This window comes from Vicia villosa, linkage group LG2 (genome assembly GCF_029867415.1).
Source record: "Vicia villosa cultivar HV-30 ecotype Madison, WI linkage group LG2, Vvil1.0, whole genome shotgun sequence".
Lineage (NCBI taxonomy): Eukaryota > Viridiplantae > Streptophyta > Magnoliopsida > Fabales > Fabaceae > Vicia > Vicia villosa.
This window is the reverse complement of record NC_081181.1, coordinates 186,567,310-186,587,157: the sequence shown is the minus strand read 5'-3', so window position 1 is coordinate 186,587,157 and position 19,848 is coordinate 186,567,310. Positions and strand designations below refer to the sequence as shown.

General features: G+C 35.2%; 2 protein-coding genes and 1 long non-coding RNA gene across 6 annotated transcripts; 1 reads left to right on the top strand and 2 right to left on the bottom strand.

Moving 5' to 3' along the window:
• Positions 1-339: 339 nt before the first annotated feature.
• Positions 340-1,383, bottom strand: LOC131650876 (uncharacterized). Its single transcript, XM_058920580.1, has one exon. The coding sequence runs from the start codon at positions 1,381-1,383 to the stop codon at positions 340-342; it is 1,044 nt and encodes a 347-aa protein (XP_058776563.1).
• Positions 1,384-11,569: 10,186 nt separating this feature from the next.
• On the top strand, positions 11,570-14,164 carry LOC131647672 (uncharacterized). Of its 4 annotated transcripts, XR_009297898.1 has the most exons (8): positions 11,570-11,771; positions 11,856-12,100; positions 12,201-12,263; positions 12,420-12,492; positions 12,963-13,082; positions 13,167-13,265; positions 13,349-13,459; positions 13,900-14,164. It is a non-coding gene; the product is annotated as an uncharacterized LOC131647672 (long non-coding RNA). The 4 variants fall into 4 exon arrangements; XR_009297901.1 differs by lacking the exon at positions 12,201-12,263 and having other exon boundaries at positions 12,420-12,474; positions 13,019-13,082; XR_009297900.1 differs by lacking the exon at positions 12,201-12,263 and having other exon boundaries at positions 12,420-12,474.
• Positions 14,165-18,642: 4,478 nt separating this feature from the next.
• Positions 18,643-19,293, bottom strand: LOC131650875 (secreted RxLR effector protein 161-like). Its single transcript, XM_058920579.1, has one exon. The coding sequence runs from the start codon at positions 19,291-19,293 to the stop codon at positions 18,643-18,645; it is 651 nt and encodes a 216-aa protein (XP_058776562.1).
• Between the last annotated feature and the right edge of the window lie 555 nt (positions 19,294-19,848).

Sequence of the window (19,848 nt, the reverse complement as noted above, 5' to 3'; positions counted from 1 at the left end):
ATCTTGCTTAAAATATATATATATATATATATAAAAGAATATTTAAATTTCCTACATACTTTTAAAAGACAGCTTTATACATCTTCAAAACTGGGGCAGTGCTTAGGCGTGGTTTATATAGAAACTAACCTATTAATTAGGAACAAAATAACATAAACTAACTAAGTATGAGTCAGTCAAATATGACTAATTCATTTAGCTATTATTGATGATATTTGACTAATTCATTTAGCTATAATTGACGATGCATATTGAATTTGGTGTCATTTTTTTTTTTTAATAAGCAATTGATTGAAAGTTCGCACTAGAGGTGCAACCCTTACAAAAAGGCACAAAGCACTAGAGGTTATAAGAGACGGATAAGGGAAGTTTAAACCATTCGTAGTAAATTGGTCTAAACTTAGTATATCCAGTACATAACCACCTCCAAGAAAGAAACACAATGTTAGAACAAATAACATCAAAACAAAACACCTCCCCCTTAAAGATAATGGCATTCCTCATAAGCCAAATACTCCAAATAGTAGCCAACCAAACGAAGTTGATCAAAATACGACGTTTACTACAATTCACCTTTTCTTGGATGACTTCAAAGCACGGCATCTCCTCTTCGGTAAATTCCTTCGGTGAACCGATCCAGAAAAAGACATGTTTCCAAATAACTTTCACCTCTTGACAATAGAAAAAAAGATGGGAAGAAGATTCAAGGAAAGAACCACACATCACACAATCCGGGCAAGTAACGGTAACCACACCTCTATTCAACAATTGATCTCTAGTTGGAAGCCGATCAATGAAGGCTCTCCAAGCAAAGACCTTAATCTTCGGTGGGAGTTTGAGATCCCACATCACTTTCAACGAATTAATCACTATAGGATCCCAAGCTAAAGATTTGGCATTATCAACCGCATGAGCCAAACTTGAAACGGTGAAATCGTTGTCTCCATAGAAGGACCAAGAGAAAGAATCTCGGCTTGATTCACAAGGGAGAAATCCGCTTATGCTGTCGGCAAACCGAGCCCAGTTCTGGCTGGTTGCTGCCGCGGCTGGAATGCCATTTCCGGGGTTGGATTCGGCCGAGAACAAAGCTTCCCACCTCCAACTATGCATCCCATCGATCCATTCTAAAATATCCGCCACTGTGCAATGTTTCATGCTAGAAAGATCATATAAATCCGGGAAGACCAAGCAAAGAGGTTGATCACCCAACCACCTATTATGCCAAAAAAGAACATCTTTGCCATTCTTGCAACAACACTTGAAACTCCCGGAAAAACCGTTGGCAACCACCCCATCCAACAAATTAATCTTGCATAAATCTCTCCACCAAATGGATTGTTGGCTATAAAAATAGGTTGCAACAAACGCTAATAGTCCATCCATGTAACGTAATGAGGTGTGGAATGTTTTGGAGATTTTTTTCTTACGTGAGTCCATATTTTTTATTGTTGATACAATTAGAGAGTTTGTTGATGCAGTTGATTGTGAGGTCTATTGATGTTGCAGTTTATGTTGATGTTGATTTTGATCTTAAAAAAATAATGTGGTTTGGTTATTTTCTAAATTTTTTCTATTTGTTTGTTGATTTGTTCTTTTTTTTTGTTAGCATTTCAATTGTTGTTTTTACTGTGTTGATAGTAGAAGGAACATAGCAATTAAAACGAGCATGATATGAAAAATCTAGTGGCATTTTTTAAATGATGTGAATTTCTGGCAAGAAAGGTTTCGGTTTTTTAGTTTGTGAAATTTCAATGACATTTTTCAAAAATTGCTATCCAAGTTTACATTAATTATTGGACCAACCAGATTTACTGCATTGTTATAGGTTGTTTATTTCTTCAAATTCAATTTAAGCTTATTGTGTTATTCATAAAGTTTTTATAATTTTTTTTTTCAATACGCAATTTATAAGATATCGCACTAGGGGTGCAACCCTTACAAAAACAAAGGTCTAAACCGAGAGATTGCAAGATAGCGGTAATTTGTACCACTCATAAAAACTATTATGATACGAAGAGTGACTTGGAGTCATCCATCTCCAAGAAAGAAAAAAGACATTAGAGATTACCACATCAAAGCTATAAGGCTTGTTCTCAAAGATAATCACGTTTCGCATGATCCAAATACTCCAAATGGTAGCCACCCAAATCGTGTTAGTCTTGATTTTGCTATTAGCATCCTTTATTTTGTCTTGAATGTAACCAAAATCCAGAAACTCATCCAAGGACAAATTCGAATCAACCCCAATCCAACACAAAATTCTACTTCAAATTCTTCTAGTGACTACGCAATCAAAGAACAAATGACGCATATTCTCCTCCCGAGCTTGACAAAACACGCAATCCACCGAATTTAAATTCTGAACGTTCCTGATAAGCAATTGTTCTTTCACCGGCAGCTTGTTCGAAAATAATCTCCAAGCGAACACCTTAATCCGTAACGGTAAGCCTAATTTCCAAACAGCATTCATGTGACTTACCGTAGCAGCCTGCCAGGCCAATTCCTTACTGTTAGCCTCCAAACCAGAAATACTGCTGACATAATATGAACCCTCACTGTTCAGCAGCCAAGTGAAGCTGTCTTCCTCACTGCTGTTCAGCACCGGGATCTGGAGAAAAGCATGGAAACTGTTCCATCTTCTTGCAACAGAACCAGTAGCAGCAGACGCTGCTTCTTCTAAGGCAAGAGCTTGAAAAAACTCCTCAGACAGCATCGATAAGTTATTCCACCGAGCCTCCCCATTCTGCCAATTAATTACATCCGAGAGCGAGCATAATTTATTGACCGCAAAAGCGTACAGGTCAGGAAACAGAACGCACAAAGATTGACTTCCCATCCAATTACTATGCCAAAACAGAATGTTTTTACCGCTTTTTGGAGTGCACTTAATGCAACCGGAGAACCCTTTCTTGAAGGAAGTCAAGCCCAAATCGTTGTTGATAATATCCCTCCACCAAATGGAGTCCTCCGAAGTTGTAACATCCTCTCCCGTTGCTTGAACCTTGAGTTTGGGATTTAAATACCTCAATTCTATGAACTTACTCCATATTGAGTTATTATCGGTTAAAATGCGCCATTTCCATTTTAAAAGAAGGGCTCTATTCACCTCACGAACATCACTAATCCCCAAACCTCCCTTCTCTTTGGGTTTGCAAACTATCTCCCATCTCACCCAATGTATACTCCTTTTGTTGACGTTTCCGCTCCACAAGAAATTGCTTTGAAGACTTCTTATTTCTTTTATAATTTTTGTCGGTGCCTTGTAGAAAGAAAGGGTAAACGTCGGTAATGCATTTAACACCGCATTGATTAAAGTTATCCGACCTCTAAAATAAATGTTTCTACCTTTCCAAACCGACAATCTAGCCTTTATGTTACTCAAAACCTCCTTCCAAGCGTTGATCTTCCTAGGGCAAATTCCCACCATAACACCTAAGAATTTGAAGGGAGCGGAACTTCTCTTACAAGAGAGAAACCAAGTTGCCGTATTCATAAACCAATCTCCGGCATGCACCCCTATAACATTACTTTTCTCGAAATTAATTTTTATACCCGAAACTAGCTCAAAGCCTCTCAAGATCACTTTCAAGTTCCAAAGATTGTCACAAGAGGTTTCGCCTAGGATTACGGTGTCGTCCGCAAATTGAAGGATATCAACGTGGTCCTCTTCCCCAAACATGAAAGGTTTGAACTCCCCTACCTCCACCGCCTTCTTCACCAAAGCCGTTAGACCCTCCATAACAAGGACGAAGATGAAAGGTGACAAAGGATCTCCTTGGCGAAGACCTTTGTTAACCGAGAAATCTTTAGTGGCACTTCCGTTAACCAACACGGACATATGACTAGTAAACACACACGCTTCCATCCATTTCATCCATCTCTTACTAAACCCCATTCTAACCATCACGAATCTAACGAAATTCCATGATACGGAATCGTAAGCCTTTTCAAAATCCACCTTTAACAAAAAACACCTCCTTTTCTTCCTCCTCGCCCAATCAAGAATCTCGTTCACCAACAAAACACCATTCATCATACTTCTCCCCGGAACAAACGCGGTTTGATTTGGAGACACCAATTTTCCAACTACCCTTTTGATTCTTGCACATAAAAGCTTCGCAAGAATTTTATAGATGCTTCCAACCAAGCAAATTGGCCGGTATTCCAATAAATCTTGCGGATTTTTGTTTTTTGGAATCAATGTCAAAAAGGAGGAGGTTATGGATTTCACTAGAGTTCCCTTTTTGTGGAAGTCGTTGCAAAGAGCCATCAAATCATCTTTTAGAAGATCCCAAAACCTCTTGAAAAATTCTATAGTATATTCGTCCAGACCGAGACTTTTATTCCCATCACACGACCAAACCGCCTCCTTAACTTCCTCTACCGAAAAAGGAATTTCCAACTCCAAAGACTCATCATGAGACAAAGAATTAAAGCTATCTCCACTAAGCTCCGGGCGGTTTTCCACATCTTCCTTGAAAAAACTTTTAAATTGTTTAATGACGAAATCCTTGATTTCTTGCGGTTCTTCCAATCTTCCATTACTAGATTCAAGAGAGCACATAAGATTTCTTCTTCTTCTGTCCCTTAGAGAATTGTGGAAAAAACGAGTATTATTATCTCCTTCGGAAAGCCATAGTTGCCTAGACTTCAACCGGAGCAAACCTTCCTTCTTATTAATGTTGTCCCAAAAGACCTCCACCTCCTTAGTTCTCTTTGAAACCACCTCTTCCGGAACATTACCTGCAAAATGAACAAACATGTTATCTAAATGGTGCATCTCCTCTTCGGCTTTCCCGATGTTCAAATCTATCCATCCGTACAAATTTTTGTTCCACCTTCGAATGCGCTCCTTGAGAACCTTCAACTTCTCTACCAAGCAAAAATCTCCTCTCCCCTTACAATGAATATCCGCCCACTCTTTGGTCACAAACGGGATAAAGTCTTCATGATTGAACCATAGATTATTGAATCTAAATGGTTTCGGCCCCCAATCTTTCCTATTGTTTTGTATCCAAATCGGTGCGTGATCGGAAATGTCTCTCTTACCAATTCTTTGGCCATCCACTTTCCACTCTACTATTAACTTGTCCGACAACAAAAATCTATCGATCCGACTCATAGATTTGCCATTGCTATTAAACCAAGTGAATTTGCCTCCTATGGTAGGTACATCCATCACCTCCATCTTCTCAATAAAACCATTGAAAATCTCCATCTCTTTTTTGTTGTTACTTTTTGAACTTCCTACCCGTTCATCACTAGTAGCTACGGTATTGAAATCCCCTCCTATGCACCAAGAACCTTCCTTATTATTATCTTTTATCTCTATTAATCTCTCCCAAGTCCTTCTTCTAATGCTCCTATCGCATGAAGCGTAGACGTTAACGAAGTAAATGAGATTTCCCATTTTTTCAACGCAAAGGCCAAGAAAACCTTCGTCTCTGAAACTGTACAGAAGATCGAAATAACCCTTCTTCCACATAGTTAAGATACCTCCCGACGCCCCTATCGAATCCGAAACCGACCATTCAACATTGGCATCTCCCCACAATTCCTTTATCACTCTACTGTTTAAACTGCTAAGCTTTGTCTCTTGGATGAAACAGACTTCTGCTTCCCCTTTTTGAATAATATGACCCACTCTCTTTCTCTTTGCTAAGCTTCCTCCCCCTCTCATGTTCAAAGAAACCACTATCATTGATCACACTTTGAAGTTTTCCCCTTATCCCCTGATTCACTTTTCCTGTCCCGATTTTCTATTTCTTCCAGTTTGGCAATTGGATTAAAATCACAAGCTCTGTTAATAATCCCCAACTTATTAGTGGAATTCCACAGACCTATTGTTGCTTTTCCTAAAGCCCCATTAGTAATTCTTGAGTTACACATTTTCACATCAGAATGTGTCAATGATTCAGCAGACAAAGATAACCCACCCAAGGAATTACTCTTGTTACAGGGAATTGAAAAAGAACCTGATTGAAGCGCTGGACAATCTATTCTCGGTGGGCCGCACTCTTCCGCTGGGTAACAGTAATTATCCACCTTCAATCCAAGATTGAGAACTTCCCTCATCTTCTTTCTGACCTTCTTTGTATTCAATATCTTGCCATTTTTTCCTTCCTCAATCATTAGAGATTTCCTCCGAACCTCCCTTCCTACAGAGACGCAAGGATAAATGCCCTGGTTCACTATGCCCGTGTCCATAAGTTTGCATTCACCCGGTCCACCCATTTCCTTTCGCAAAGGCCCATTTAAAATAGATCCAGTATGATCCAATTTCGGCCCAGAAGATAAAACTCCCAATATTGGGTAATTTACAAATACTCCCGCGGGCCCCACTAACCTTTCCTCGTCATCCTCAATTTTGGGAGAAGAAACCGCTTCAAAGCTGCACGCGACTTTGCTAACTGATGTGGATGAAATGTTGTCTTCTGTATAGCCTTTCTCTTCCCTAGCTAGACCTTTATCCTCTTTCACGTAAGGACATTTAATGCCCTCACCATGCCCCATTTTCTCCATCCTCAATTTCTCTATCTTGTCTGCAAAGCCCTCTTGCAGCCTCCTATGAGTTTACCCATCCCTTTCATCTTTCCCCAAATACTCTGATTCAGAAAAAGCAGCTATCACCTCTTCATCTTCTTCCCTCCCACTTCCCAACACCGAAGAGCTTTCCTTGTCTGATCCGTCGGAAGAACTTGAATCGTATCCGCTTGCACTCTCCTCTTCCCCGTTGTCCACTGATCTTCTTCTATTAAGAGGATATTCATCCAGATTCCATCTAAGCAAACTGAAACTTTGTTTCTGATGATTTCGATCTCTTTTGTGAACACCATGATTTTTAACACGTCCATTCTGCTTGATGATTGCTGAGTCCAATCGTAGTTAGCCACTGATCCAATATCGGAGAATAAGGTATCAATGAACCGTTTATTCCTCACATGGAAAGGAATGCCATATGCCGATATCCACACCGCCCTAGCGCATTCAACATCAGAAGATTTCCATTCCCTCACCTCTTTGAACCACCTCTTTATCCAGTCCCCACCCTCAGCTAAGAACATATCGAGATCTCCAGCAACCTCCTCTTCTAGAAGGCACAGATTTGGCCCTAACAGCGTAGCTTTCACCGTGAAAATACCCTCTTCAATCAAACCCTGCTTTACACCATAAGCAAGCCCCGGTGCTGCAGCTACCCCCACTCTTGCCTTACTAAACAGGTTCTTCTCTTCAAAGCTCGTTTGATAGAAAAAGGCCTTATTATCCTCCTTATCCACCCTCTTCACTTCGGATACCTGTCCCTTCAACACGTCAGCAAAACTCTTCGAAGGACTAGAGTTCGTGGGGAGTGGAACCTTCGTATAGCTGCGAGAAGTATTGAGTTTCCCACGGGTACCATCCAACTTGCCCCTCCCTGTATCATTTTTACGGGAGACCTCCTTCCTATTATATTTGGTTATGTTGGCACTGATTTTCTTCTCTCCCAGCCACACGTTATCCAGTTTGGTTTCCAGAATTCTCGCATCATCAACATTAAAAAACCTCACGAAACCATATCTTATTCCTCTCCAATCTTCTTTGGGGGAATGACTATCTCTTCAATACCGCCAAAGTCTTTGAGTTCATAGTATAAGTCTTTAGCTCTCCAACAATCGTCAAAATCAGTTATAAAGAAAGAGATAACTGAGCCATTGCCCTCTCGTGAATCGCTCTTCCATATATCCCATCTTGATGTAACAGTGCTTCTTCCCTTGTTTCTGTTGATCTTGTTCCACCCTTTGTCGTTATCTTTGTCATTTTGTTGCATGGTGAGAATGCTTGGAAGACAAACCCTAGCCCACTCTCTCTCTCTAACTTTCTCTCTCTGGAAATAAGTTTTTATAATTTGAAAACTGATTAATTCGTAGACCGTAATTATTTCAAAAATTTCTATCCAAGTTTACATTAATTATTGGACCAACCAGATGTAATGTAGTTAGATTCAGTCGTTTCAATTTTTGTACACTAAGAAGCACTTTCTAATGAGAGACCGTAATTGTCATTTGTTGTATGAATCTTATAGGTTCACTGGTGCAGAAAATAGTTTTTACATCGGGCGAAAAAGACTTTTTACATCGGTTCTAGGCCCGATGTAAAGACAGGTGGTGTAATAAGTCTGAGACATTTTACATCGGGCCAGAGCCCGGTGTGAAAATTATCATACCACATCGGTTGAGCTCATAGGTCTGATGTGAAAAACACTGAAATTTTTTATAAAAAAAAAATACGCAACCTTTTACATCGGTTTTTAATCGTGGCCGATGTAATAGAGTGCTTTTTACATCGGTTTAGGGAATAGGCCTGATGTGAAAAATATTGAAAATTTTTATTTAAAAAACATAAGCCACATTTTACATCGGATATAACGCTGGACCGATGTAATAGAGTGCTTTTTACATCCGTTTTAACAAAGCCCGATGTAAAATGTTTTCTGTTTTTTACAACATAATGGCTGTTTTTTCTATTTTTCTGTTTTAACCTGTAATTTTTTCTGTACCTAATTTTCAATATAAGATTCGTATACCACACCGACCAAAGAGGTCGCTATATATTTTTTCCTCACAGCACACAGACCAAATAGCTAACATGCATATATATATATATATATATATATATATATATATATATATATATATATATATATATATATATATATATATATATATATATATATATATATATATATATATATATATATATATATTCTAGAATACACAAGTGTTCAAAGAGACCGCTATATATAATCTAGAATACACAAGTGTTCAAAATGATAAGAAAGGTTTACACACGGTTTTCTACTACAAGATAATTATCTCAAAGAAACATAAAGTCCTTTCGCGCACTTGAAAAACCAACACGCATCCACGAGAAACATAAAGTTATCCTTTATATAACTCAAAGAAACATTTTGCCCAACGGAGTCGTAAATCATACAAATCTTCTTGTGTCAATTTTGTAGGATCATTAAATACCTACAATACGTAAATAACAATATAGAGTTATTCTTTGAAAATTCACATTAAGTTTCAAAATGCAAAGTAAATAACAAATTAGAGTTATTTTATTACCTGAATCCAAGATTCAGTTATATTGGCAGAGACAATATCCAACATATTTTTCATCACATAGTATCCACAATCATTAGTATTATGTTGTTTCCTTGTCTACAAAATGAAAGACATAATTAATGAATAATTATCATAAAATTAAATATAAAATTATAATCTACATCACACTTACATTGGGCTTAAGCCATGTAATAGCCTTTTTTCTATTGCCATTTGAAATTTGATGAACCTCAAAAGCACTAATTCAAATAAAAATCCATATCCAGCCACATAAAATATGAAATTACTTTTGTAACAAGTTATGTATATATATGATATATACTATATTATAACAAAATTCACATAAAAGATAAACTTACGTTGAAATAATTTTCTTCGTGTTTTTATCAATATCCCAATTAAGTGAACAAAAGAAGACCACAGTATTCTCTCTTGGACACAAGACAAATAATTGCCAATGTTGTCTGTACATGTGTTGTGTATGGAAATACAAAAGTCAAATAAAATATCTATGTTATCAAAATTAAAAAATAGAAAACAGAATTTCATAAAAACTTACCCGTGAACAAGTGGTAGTAAGTAGCAAACTTTGTTTTGCGACATCAACTTATCTTGTACGTATTGCCTAACATCTACTAAAGATCTCGGCACATCATCATAATACATACACCTACCAGGGTCCATAATTCCATACACTTCTGATGTGGAATTATCAATACATAGACGATGAATATACCTGAATAATTTTAAAATAAACATTAGATTCAAAATGATGGAAGATATAACCTATTGAAAGTAATAAAATAAGAAAATGTAGGGTGACTATCTTACTAAGCTTTGGTTCTTTATTTGCACAACGAACACATGGACAGAAAAAAAAGCGTAGGGTGACTATGTTCAGCATTACTTTTAGGAAGAGGAAGATCTTGTTTAGCATTAATTTCAGCAAACTCTAGAAATTCCATCACTCCATGTTCGTACTCATCACTTAATCGATTAGCTTTCATCCAACTAAGATCCATACCTACAACGTAAAATTAAGAACAACTCAAACATTAGTGAAATTTGTATGAACTCATTTTGTAATATATATATATATATATATATATATATATATATATATATATATATATATATATATATATATATATATTGACTCCAAGAGCAAGTTATATTGACTCCAAGAGGAGGGTTATATTGACTCCAAGAGCAAGTTATAATAACTTACTCCACATCTTGACCATTAATTATTTTCAATCTAATGGTTAAAATTAATAAGTCATTAAATGTGGAAAGAGAAAACTATTCCTTATTAATTTTAACCATAAGATTGAAAATAATTAATGGTCAAGATGTGGAGTAAGTTATTATAACTTACTCTTGGAGTCAATATAACCCTCCTCATATATATATATATATATATATATATATATATATATATATATATATATATATATATATATATATATATATATATATATATATATATATATATATATATATATATATATATATATATTATATATATATATATATATATATATATATATAAAATTGTTATAGCATATGTTATGAGGGACAACACTTTAGCCTCACTAAAGTAGTCTTTTAATTAATACTTAGAATCAATTCTAAATATAGTTTTTATATAATATCAAATAATTATTATAGCATATGTTATGAGGGACAACACTTTAGGCTCACTCAAGTAGTCTTTTAATGAATACTTAGAAAAACTCCACTTCATTACAAAATATTCAATAAAGAAAAAAAAAACTCCACTTTACTGTTTCCATTGCACTCCATCCACTTTATTTCATATAATTCTGCTACGTTAAATGAACGACATCTACACAAACTCATTAATTTACACTACTAGAAATTTGGCCTACGGCCACGCTAAAATTGTCCACAGCTCAGAAACTGTGGCCACATATATGATTTGGCCATGGTTATCAAAGCGTAGAATTATGTTATAAATTATTGAATCCGGAGTATGAAACTGTGGCCTTTTACTTCAATTGCCACGGCTAGACAACTGCAGATATTTTTAGCTGCAAAGACAAACCGCGGTTTTATAATTTTCACTTCAAACTATAACCCAAGCCTAAAAAAATATATCCCTCCAAAATTTCCCTCTTTTTTTTTAGTTTCCCTCTCATAATTTTTTTTTATAATTCTTTTTATATTAAAAAAGTAAAAAAAAAATTGAAAAGATAAATACGCTACGAAACCCTAAAATCAATCAAAGTTCTCTCTTCTTTCTCTTTCCCAAACACAGCCGCTCCTTCTCCTCCAACCTCCTTTCATTTCTCTTCTTTGTACAAGGAAGCAACAACGCCTCTTTTCCCTTCAATTTCACGATTATGGAAAATACAATGGAAGAACAGAAAGTTTTCCCATCTTCCCCTCTATCGCTCTCGATGAACAACAATCAAGACCTCTCTCCGGATTTCTCTCTCGATTTCTATTCCTCTTTCGATCGATTCCTCTCCGCGTAGACAACAACAAAACCCTCTTTCTTGTTTTCTATCTCTCTCGCGATCGGCCCTCTCTTTCGTGAGCTTTCTATCTCTCGCGTTTTGCTTGCGGCCATGGAAGGAGCTTTGAAAGCTCATGTCAACAAGAACAAATTTTCACTTGCAAACAGGGATGGATATCCGGGTATGTTTCTCTCTATTTTCTTTTTCCTTTTTATGATATAGCGTCAACAACTCATGTTTCTCTCTACTTTTTTTCAATTTTCAGACAATACACAAGGACAAAATATTTGCAGCAACTATTAACAGTAATATTGAGAGTACTCTCAAGAAAACTTTCTGTTGCTTCCTTGTACTCTCAAGGAGAAAGATCAGGCAGAGTCAGAACAACCGAAATCACATTCTGCTTTCTCTTTTCCCGAAATCGCAAGGCGTCTTCTCGCTGATCGTCTTCTAGCAGAAGCAGAAGCATCAGAAGAGGCTAATCTGAAATCCCCTTTCTGCTCCAGCAAGGTTTATTTTCATCTATACTTATACTCACTCACTAAATCATTAACTAACTCTTTGTCAATAGATGGATCTTCAATTTCGTATTGTTCCTTTTCTTTTTTAGCACAAGGTTCCTTTATTATCTCTTGAAGCTTTGCATCATCTACACATCTTCATTTTATTTAAGGTTGTTTTCGTTTGCAAAGTTTGTTGTATTTTGTTCAGTTTTAGAGTTTTGTTTTTGTAAGTTTTGCTATTTAGGGTTTCAAATACCGATTTTAGTTTTGATTCAGTATCTAGATGTGTCATCGGACAGCAGTTCTTGGTTTTGATTTATCTGCAGTTTTTGAAGAGGGCTTGTTGTTTTGATCAATATCAAAATGGCATGGAAGGGCAATGTAAGAAACTTCTGAATTGTGTGTTGTCTATGATTCTCATTGTTTTTTGTTTTGAATTGTGTGTTGTTTTGAATTAAGTGTTTTGTTTTGTTTTTCTGGTTTCTTGTTCTTACAAGTTGTAGCATGTAAGAAACATGAAGTGGAATTGATACTCTTTTTCAAACTCTGTTAACTTTGATTTTAGGAAAGCATTTCTGGAAATTAAATATTTTGTCTGGTAACTTAATATATGGTTTCCTTGCTTACATATCATGTGAAGATGTCATTGAATCAATTCACAACTCTCTACACCTTGCTGAAGAGTCAAATGATATAGCATGGCAGTTTGATGATTGCAACACTCTTCTGTTATTATCTCCTGTTCTCTTTGTTTGTGTTGCAACACTCTTCTGTTATTATCTCCTGTTCTCTTTGGGAACTCTGATCTTAATCATCTATTACAGATCGAAAAGGCTAAATTTATGTTTGTTTTGTTGGCCCACGAGCAGATCCAGGAATTCAATGATGTAAACAGCAATTTCAGAATCTTTCTTCTTTCTACAAGGGCTGGTGGATTGGGAATAAACCTTACTGCAGCTGACACTTGCATTATTTATGACAGTGACTGGGTACTTTTTGACTTTTTCCTGCTTTACAGTATTTACCTTGCAATCTGCTTATGACTTTGTTGTACTGATTTCGCTGAATTCCAGAATCCTCAAATGGATTTGCAGGCCATGGATAGATGTCATAGAATTGGTCAAACAAAGCTTGTTCATGTTTACAGGCTTGCAACTGCACAATCAGTAGAGGTATTTGGCAGTATATTATATTTGTACGGCATGTAACAAATGGCTTGTAATTTTGAGATGAGCATAGCATGGTCCTTTTACAGGGTTGAATGTTGAAAATAGCTTTCAGCAAGTTGAAGCTTGAGCACGTGGTGATAGAGAAAGTACAATTTCATCAAGAACGCACAACGACTTCCATTATGGATGAATTGGAGGTTTGTATGTTAGCAGTAGTTTTTAATTGATATTTTCTCTTCCTATTTGTTTTGTATAAATTCTCTTGGATGTCGAAGGTTTTGGTTTTGGTTATTTACATGGCTAGCTAATTTTGAACTTGACTAGAATTTTTTTCTAATCTGTTTAATTGGCCTAAATAGATGAGCATGCAATCCTTTTAATTATCAATTAGTCTCATTCAAGTTTATACATCTTATACTACAATTTGCTTAAATTTTGTCGAGGATTAGTTGTATTGTAATGGATCAGTTATTTTAATCTCAATATATTGAATAGGATTATGTGGAACAAGAGATTAAATATGTTGATTTTGGGTTTGGGGGATGAATTTGTGGTGAGATTCTTGAATGTGTTATCAGCATCTTAATCATTGTGTGTGTGAGGAGGTCTTGATATTAATTAGAATTTGATTTTGCAGTGACAAAGCCTACTTTGTTGATCTATTTGTGAGAGCATCAAATGCACCAGCCATCAAGATGTATGAAAAGGCAATGATTCTGTACTTTTTATTTCCAATTAAACCCTCTCTTACTTCCCTTATGGGTTTATGCACAAGATTGTGTTAAAATGGTTTCTTTGCTGGACTTTAGAATGATCAAGGGGGTCTCTTGAGATGTTATTTTTTATCTATGCATTCCCTTGTTTTTTTGAACTGTTAGGAGGATTCGTGATCTACATGTTAATATCTTACATCATTAAAAAATAGCAGGATCCTTATACATTTGAAAATAATAATAAATGTAGCCTATAAAAATGAATTGTTAAACCTGTTGCAGTTTTGTGCTTGACAACTGTCAAGAATGAAGACAAAATGGAATTCAGCAGAATCCTAGAAGCCATTAGGGTGGTTGAACTTAAAAGCTTTGATTCTTATATTCTCATTTACATTTTCATATTCTAAATTTTGAATAGTTTGTTATATTTAACTAATCTATAATGTCTTGTTTTTTTTCAGGCTAACTTCAACGACAAGTATGAGGAATACAGGAAGAAGTGGGGTGGCGGTATCATGGGTTCCAAATCTAAAGCAAAAACTAAGGCCAAGGAAAGACTCATTGCCAAGGAAGCTGCTCAAAGAATGACCTAGAAGTTTTATATGCTTTTGGTTGTTTTAGAATTTGAGGATGTTATTCTTCTATATTTTTGACTGAGGTTTTCTTTTCATTCTGGCACATGAGTGTTTTGATTTTAAATATATTATTTGTCAACTTTTCTGATGTTCACACAACCAACATCTTTCTATCAAACTCACCGGCAATGTCATCCTCTCTAGCACAACAAGCGTACTCTCCTAGTCATCCATGACCTTGTTAGATAATGTGAACTCTTGTGTGTACGTTGGAAGTCTTTTTCTTACTACCTGGATCTTAAGAAATGCTAGTATTAATAGTTTTTCTGTAATTTAGTGAAAGGTTAAAAGGTCATTTTATATTAGTAGTTTTTCTTACTACATGGATCCTAAGAAATGCTAGTATTCGTATATTTTAACAATATATATATATATATATATATATATATATATATATATATATATATATAAAATGAAATATTTATGCAATGACAGAAATAAACCGTGCCAAGATAAATGGTTTAGAAAGCATAACATTTAACAACGGTTTTAAATAGGTGGTGATAACCAAACCGTGGCTATATCTTGAACCAATACTGTGTCGTAAACGTTAAATTGAAACCGTGGCTTTACCATATAGCCACAGTTTTGCAGTCATGGCAAATACAAACCGCGGCCTTAATCAAGCTACCTAAACCGTGGCCTAAAAATGCCACGGTTATCAAAAAGGCGTGGTCTATACCAAAAAACCGTGGACTTTACTTTAGGCCACGGCCGCATACTCCACAGTTGGATTTCTGTGGCCAAACCGTGGCCTCAGCGTTACGCCACGATTATTTTGCATATAGCCTCGGTTTCCTGGGCGTGGCAGGAGACCTTTTTTCTTGTAGTGATTATTGATGTCTCAAGTTATAACTCATGGCAGATTTTGAAAAATTAAACTTGAAAGTGCAAATGACCCATGATTAAATTTTTTATTTTTTATTTTAAATTGACATTAAAATCATGCAAAATTTAAACATCCTTTTTTTTCCAAAGGTCTTGCTTATAATCCAAACTAATATACACAGTATACTAAAATTTGAAATATTTACAAAATATCTCCTTGTGCACTGCGCAGATTCTATCCTAGTAGAACATTATAGGAGCAATGATAATGTTCATACTACCATGACATATCAGCCCCAAAGAAACGTTGGTAATCATCCTTAAGACATAAAATACAATTACTTCTTCGTTTATTACTGTTGTTAATATGTAGAACAATGCAACCATATTGAAATGAATGAAAAATACTAGTGAAAACAGAAACTAGTGAACTAGTGAAAACATTAGCAATTCTAAGCTTTCCATTTATTTACTAGTAACACCAGAATTTACCAATACTCACCCTAAACAAAATGATATGAATCCACTCAATTTTCAATCCTCCAAACGAATCTCCTCTCTGAATTTACCAATACACACCCTATAACACTTAATTTCAGATTCTAAAGTTAAACCCTAAAAAACTCAAATTCAAATTACAGAACAAGCAAACATGGCTTCAAGTAAATAGCATGGGGGAAACGCTTCGCATATACACAGAAACAAGGCTATGACAAGAAAACAAAAAAATAAAGAAGAAACACCTTGCCGGAGCTTATTCAGGTTTTCAGATTCCAGTGACTCTATGCAGTTTCCAACATTATGGGTGGACGGCGTGGTCGGCCGTTAATAGAGGTTCGGCGCCGCGGTCAGAGGAGAAGAACAGAGGAAGGCGAATGGTTTTCAGCGACGAAGGAGAATAACGGAGGAAGGAAAGTTGGTTGTTGGTGACGGAGGAGAAGAACGGAGGAGGTGAGATGGTTTCGGGGGTTCGGCGCCGCACTCGAAGAAGAAGAAGAAATTAAAAGATTTGTTGCACTGAAGTAAAGATAGGATTTTTGGAAGAATTTCATTTAACTTTTCCCATCGGTTGAATGTTGGACTGATGTAAAGGCCCAATGGCCATTAGCTTTTCCCATCGGTTGAATATTGGACCGATATAAAGGCCCACTTTCCCATCGGTTAATCTATAAAACCGATGTAAAAGCCATTATAAACGAATTTGGTTTTAATTACAATTCTGCCACCGCCTTTTTTTTTTAATTTTCTTTATTTCTCCCATCGGTTAATATTTATAACCGATGTAAAATCCCTTATAAAAAATTCTTCTTATTTACAATTCTGCCACCGCCTATTTTTTCATATATTTTTTATATCATTGGAAATAAATACCTGATGTAAAATTATTTTACAAATATTTTTTCCATCCTATATTTTAATATCTGATGTAAAATCCTTTAAGCAAATGTCATATTTTTAGTAGTGGTTTTTCAAACGCTAATAATCTGTGTATGAGGGGTTGTAATTCATTCATTAATGACATCCTCGTTCTTTCTAGATTATTGAAATGGTTCTGCATCTGAGAAGATTTCAGCTTTGTGATTAGCCTATTTTCATACTGCTGCAGATTTGTCCCCGGGCATGTGCGTCGTAGCTATGGTATGCTTTTGCTTTACTAGTATTACATAACAGGTAATTTACAAGATTACAGTTTAAAACTTATATTATCTATGACGCAATACTCTTCTTAACATACTAATTTTCACTGGTTTAAGTTTAATGTGGGTCACATATAAATTTGGTTTATCTCATAGGGGATGTTTTACGTTTGGTGCATTTTAGGCACATTTTGATTTAAAGTTATGATTTCAAACATTCATTTATAGTTCTGATTCCATTGTCTGTCTATAAAAGTGCATCTACTTGTTTTTTGGTTTTCTTGCTTGAATAATTTGGAATTATATGACATGTTTGAGAAACCAAAATATTGAGAGTATTATTTGGTAGTATTATTTTGTAAAATAGTCTTTTTGTTTGACCGAGACAGTATGAAAATAAGATCAGCAACATCATTTTATTGTTCTTTAAGTTTAGGTTCATTACAATGGAACTACAAATTTATATTGAAGTATGGAATGACTCCTAAGAAAAAAATAATTAAAAAAATAAAATAGAAACTAACACTATGAAGGGAAGCAGCTGCCACGGTTAAAGAAATCACCAAGCATGTGTATACAGATCCATGTTGTGCTTGATTTTGATATTCTTTTTTGGACAATATATATTTTTACAAGAAAAGACATTGTTAGAGGCCAGAAAGAAATAGCTCCAATAAGTCCGGTTGTTTTTAAATTAACTTATTAGAGCTATTTTATTTTAGCGTGTAATAATGTTCTTTTAGTCTAACTATACATTATATTGTTCAAAAGAAAATATCAAAGTGTCTCACAAAATGAATTTGTCTATGTTGTTTGTCTGGTAATTTTTTTAGGTCCTGCAGTTGTTTCGCTAATTGTTATTTTTATTTTTTATACTTTATTTTCTTTACTTTACAAGTTCCATGCTTCTTATAAATAGTAAATAATGAACTTATTTGTTTCATGTTTTTTACCAATAGTATAAAAGCCTACAATAAATTATTGTGGTTATATAATTTATAATAAAATTGTTGTTCCTTTAAATAAAATTACACATTGTATAATTGTCGGGTCAGTTAAGGAAGAAAATGTTAAACAAATATACGTTGTGTTTATATAAAAAATTGCAAGCAGACCCCCTTTGTAATATTGGCGACGTAAAAGTTTTACGTGGTAGTTATTGTTTTATTAATATTTTAAACAATATATTGTTTTAATACTTTTATTAATATTAATATTTTATAGAAATTATTGTTTTAATATTATTTTAATTTTAAATAGTAATTAGCCCATTTAAGTTTCAATATAGTCCATTTAGTCCCACATTATTTTTATTTTGGTAATTCATGTGCTTCATTGATTTATAAAGACCAATTTTGATGCTGAAACAACCGATGTGGGACTATAAAAGTTGGTGATAGTTCTAAAATGCAGTTATGACCCATCTCAACCGTTGAATTTTCCTCTTCCCTCTAAGGTACTCTCCTTCATCTTGAATTGTATTAATATGTTTTTCTGCATCTGGATTTTTTTTTCAAGCTTAAAATGGGGACTTAGCTAGTACGGTGTCATTAAACAACACAGGTTCTTAAACTAAGTTTACTTCTCCACTTTGCTGCATCTCTCTCAAAAAATAGAGCTTGATGTTGAAATGTTTAGTCTTCCCGTGACATACTGGATTGTTTGCAATAGCAATTGCAGCCTGGTTGTCAACAAAAATTTTTGTTTTGTTCTTCCGCTGCAAAGATAAATCACATAAAACCTTCTTCAACCATAAAGCTTGATTTACAGTGGCTATTGCTGCTATAAATTCAGCCTCAGCGGTGGATTGTGCTACAATCTCTTGTTTCTTTGTGCACCATGAGAATACTCCTGAGCCTAGGCTGAAACAGTATCCTGAAGTGCTCTTCATATCATCAATGGATCTAGCCCAATCAGTATCAAAGAATCCATACAACTTGAATTCTTGACATTTATCAAATTTGACTCCATAACCAATAGTGCCTTTAACATATCTCAATATTCTTTTTGCTGCTTGCAAATGAATTTCACTTGGACAGTGCATAAAACGAGACAAGAGACTTACTGCAAATAGAATGTTCGGCCTTGTTGTAGTGAGATACATTAGACATCCAATCAAGCTTCTGTAATATCCTTCATCAATTTTTTCAGCACCATCATCCTTGCTAAACTTCTCATTATGATTCATTGGTGTGCTAACAGATTTGCATTCCTCCATTTGAAATTTTTTAAAATTTCCTTTGCATATTTTCTTTGACAAATTAACACTTCATTCTTACTTTGTTTAATCTCAATTCCAAGAAAATAGGTCATGAGACCAATTTAATGTCTGGTTTGGTTTTAATTACCTTGTTTTTTGTGCAGAGAGGTGATTCTGATTTTTTTTTTGGAAAGCCAAGAAATAATAGCATTAAAATACTCAGAGGCATAAGCTATGCCTGCAAAATTACAACACAGTTCCACTAAACCAGTAACACCACAGGATATTACAACTCCCATTCAAACCCATACATCAGTAGCAGAGTAAAACTACCACAGACCAGTAACAGTAACAGCCCATTACAACAGAACAAAGGTCAAAAGCAGAACTAAAAATACAGCTAGGAATATATAGAACCGGCAGCCATGAACCGGAAAAGCAGGCTACAAAAGGCAGCAGAATCAGAGTGAGACAGGGCCAGAACCACTCCTATTCAAACAGGCTACCGGATTAGTCGACCAATGATAGAAACCGTAGCTGAAACCGACCGCCTTGCTCTTAAACCATTTCCAA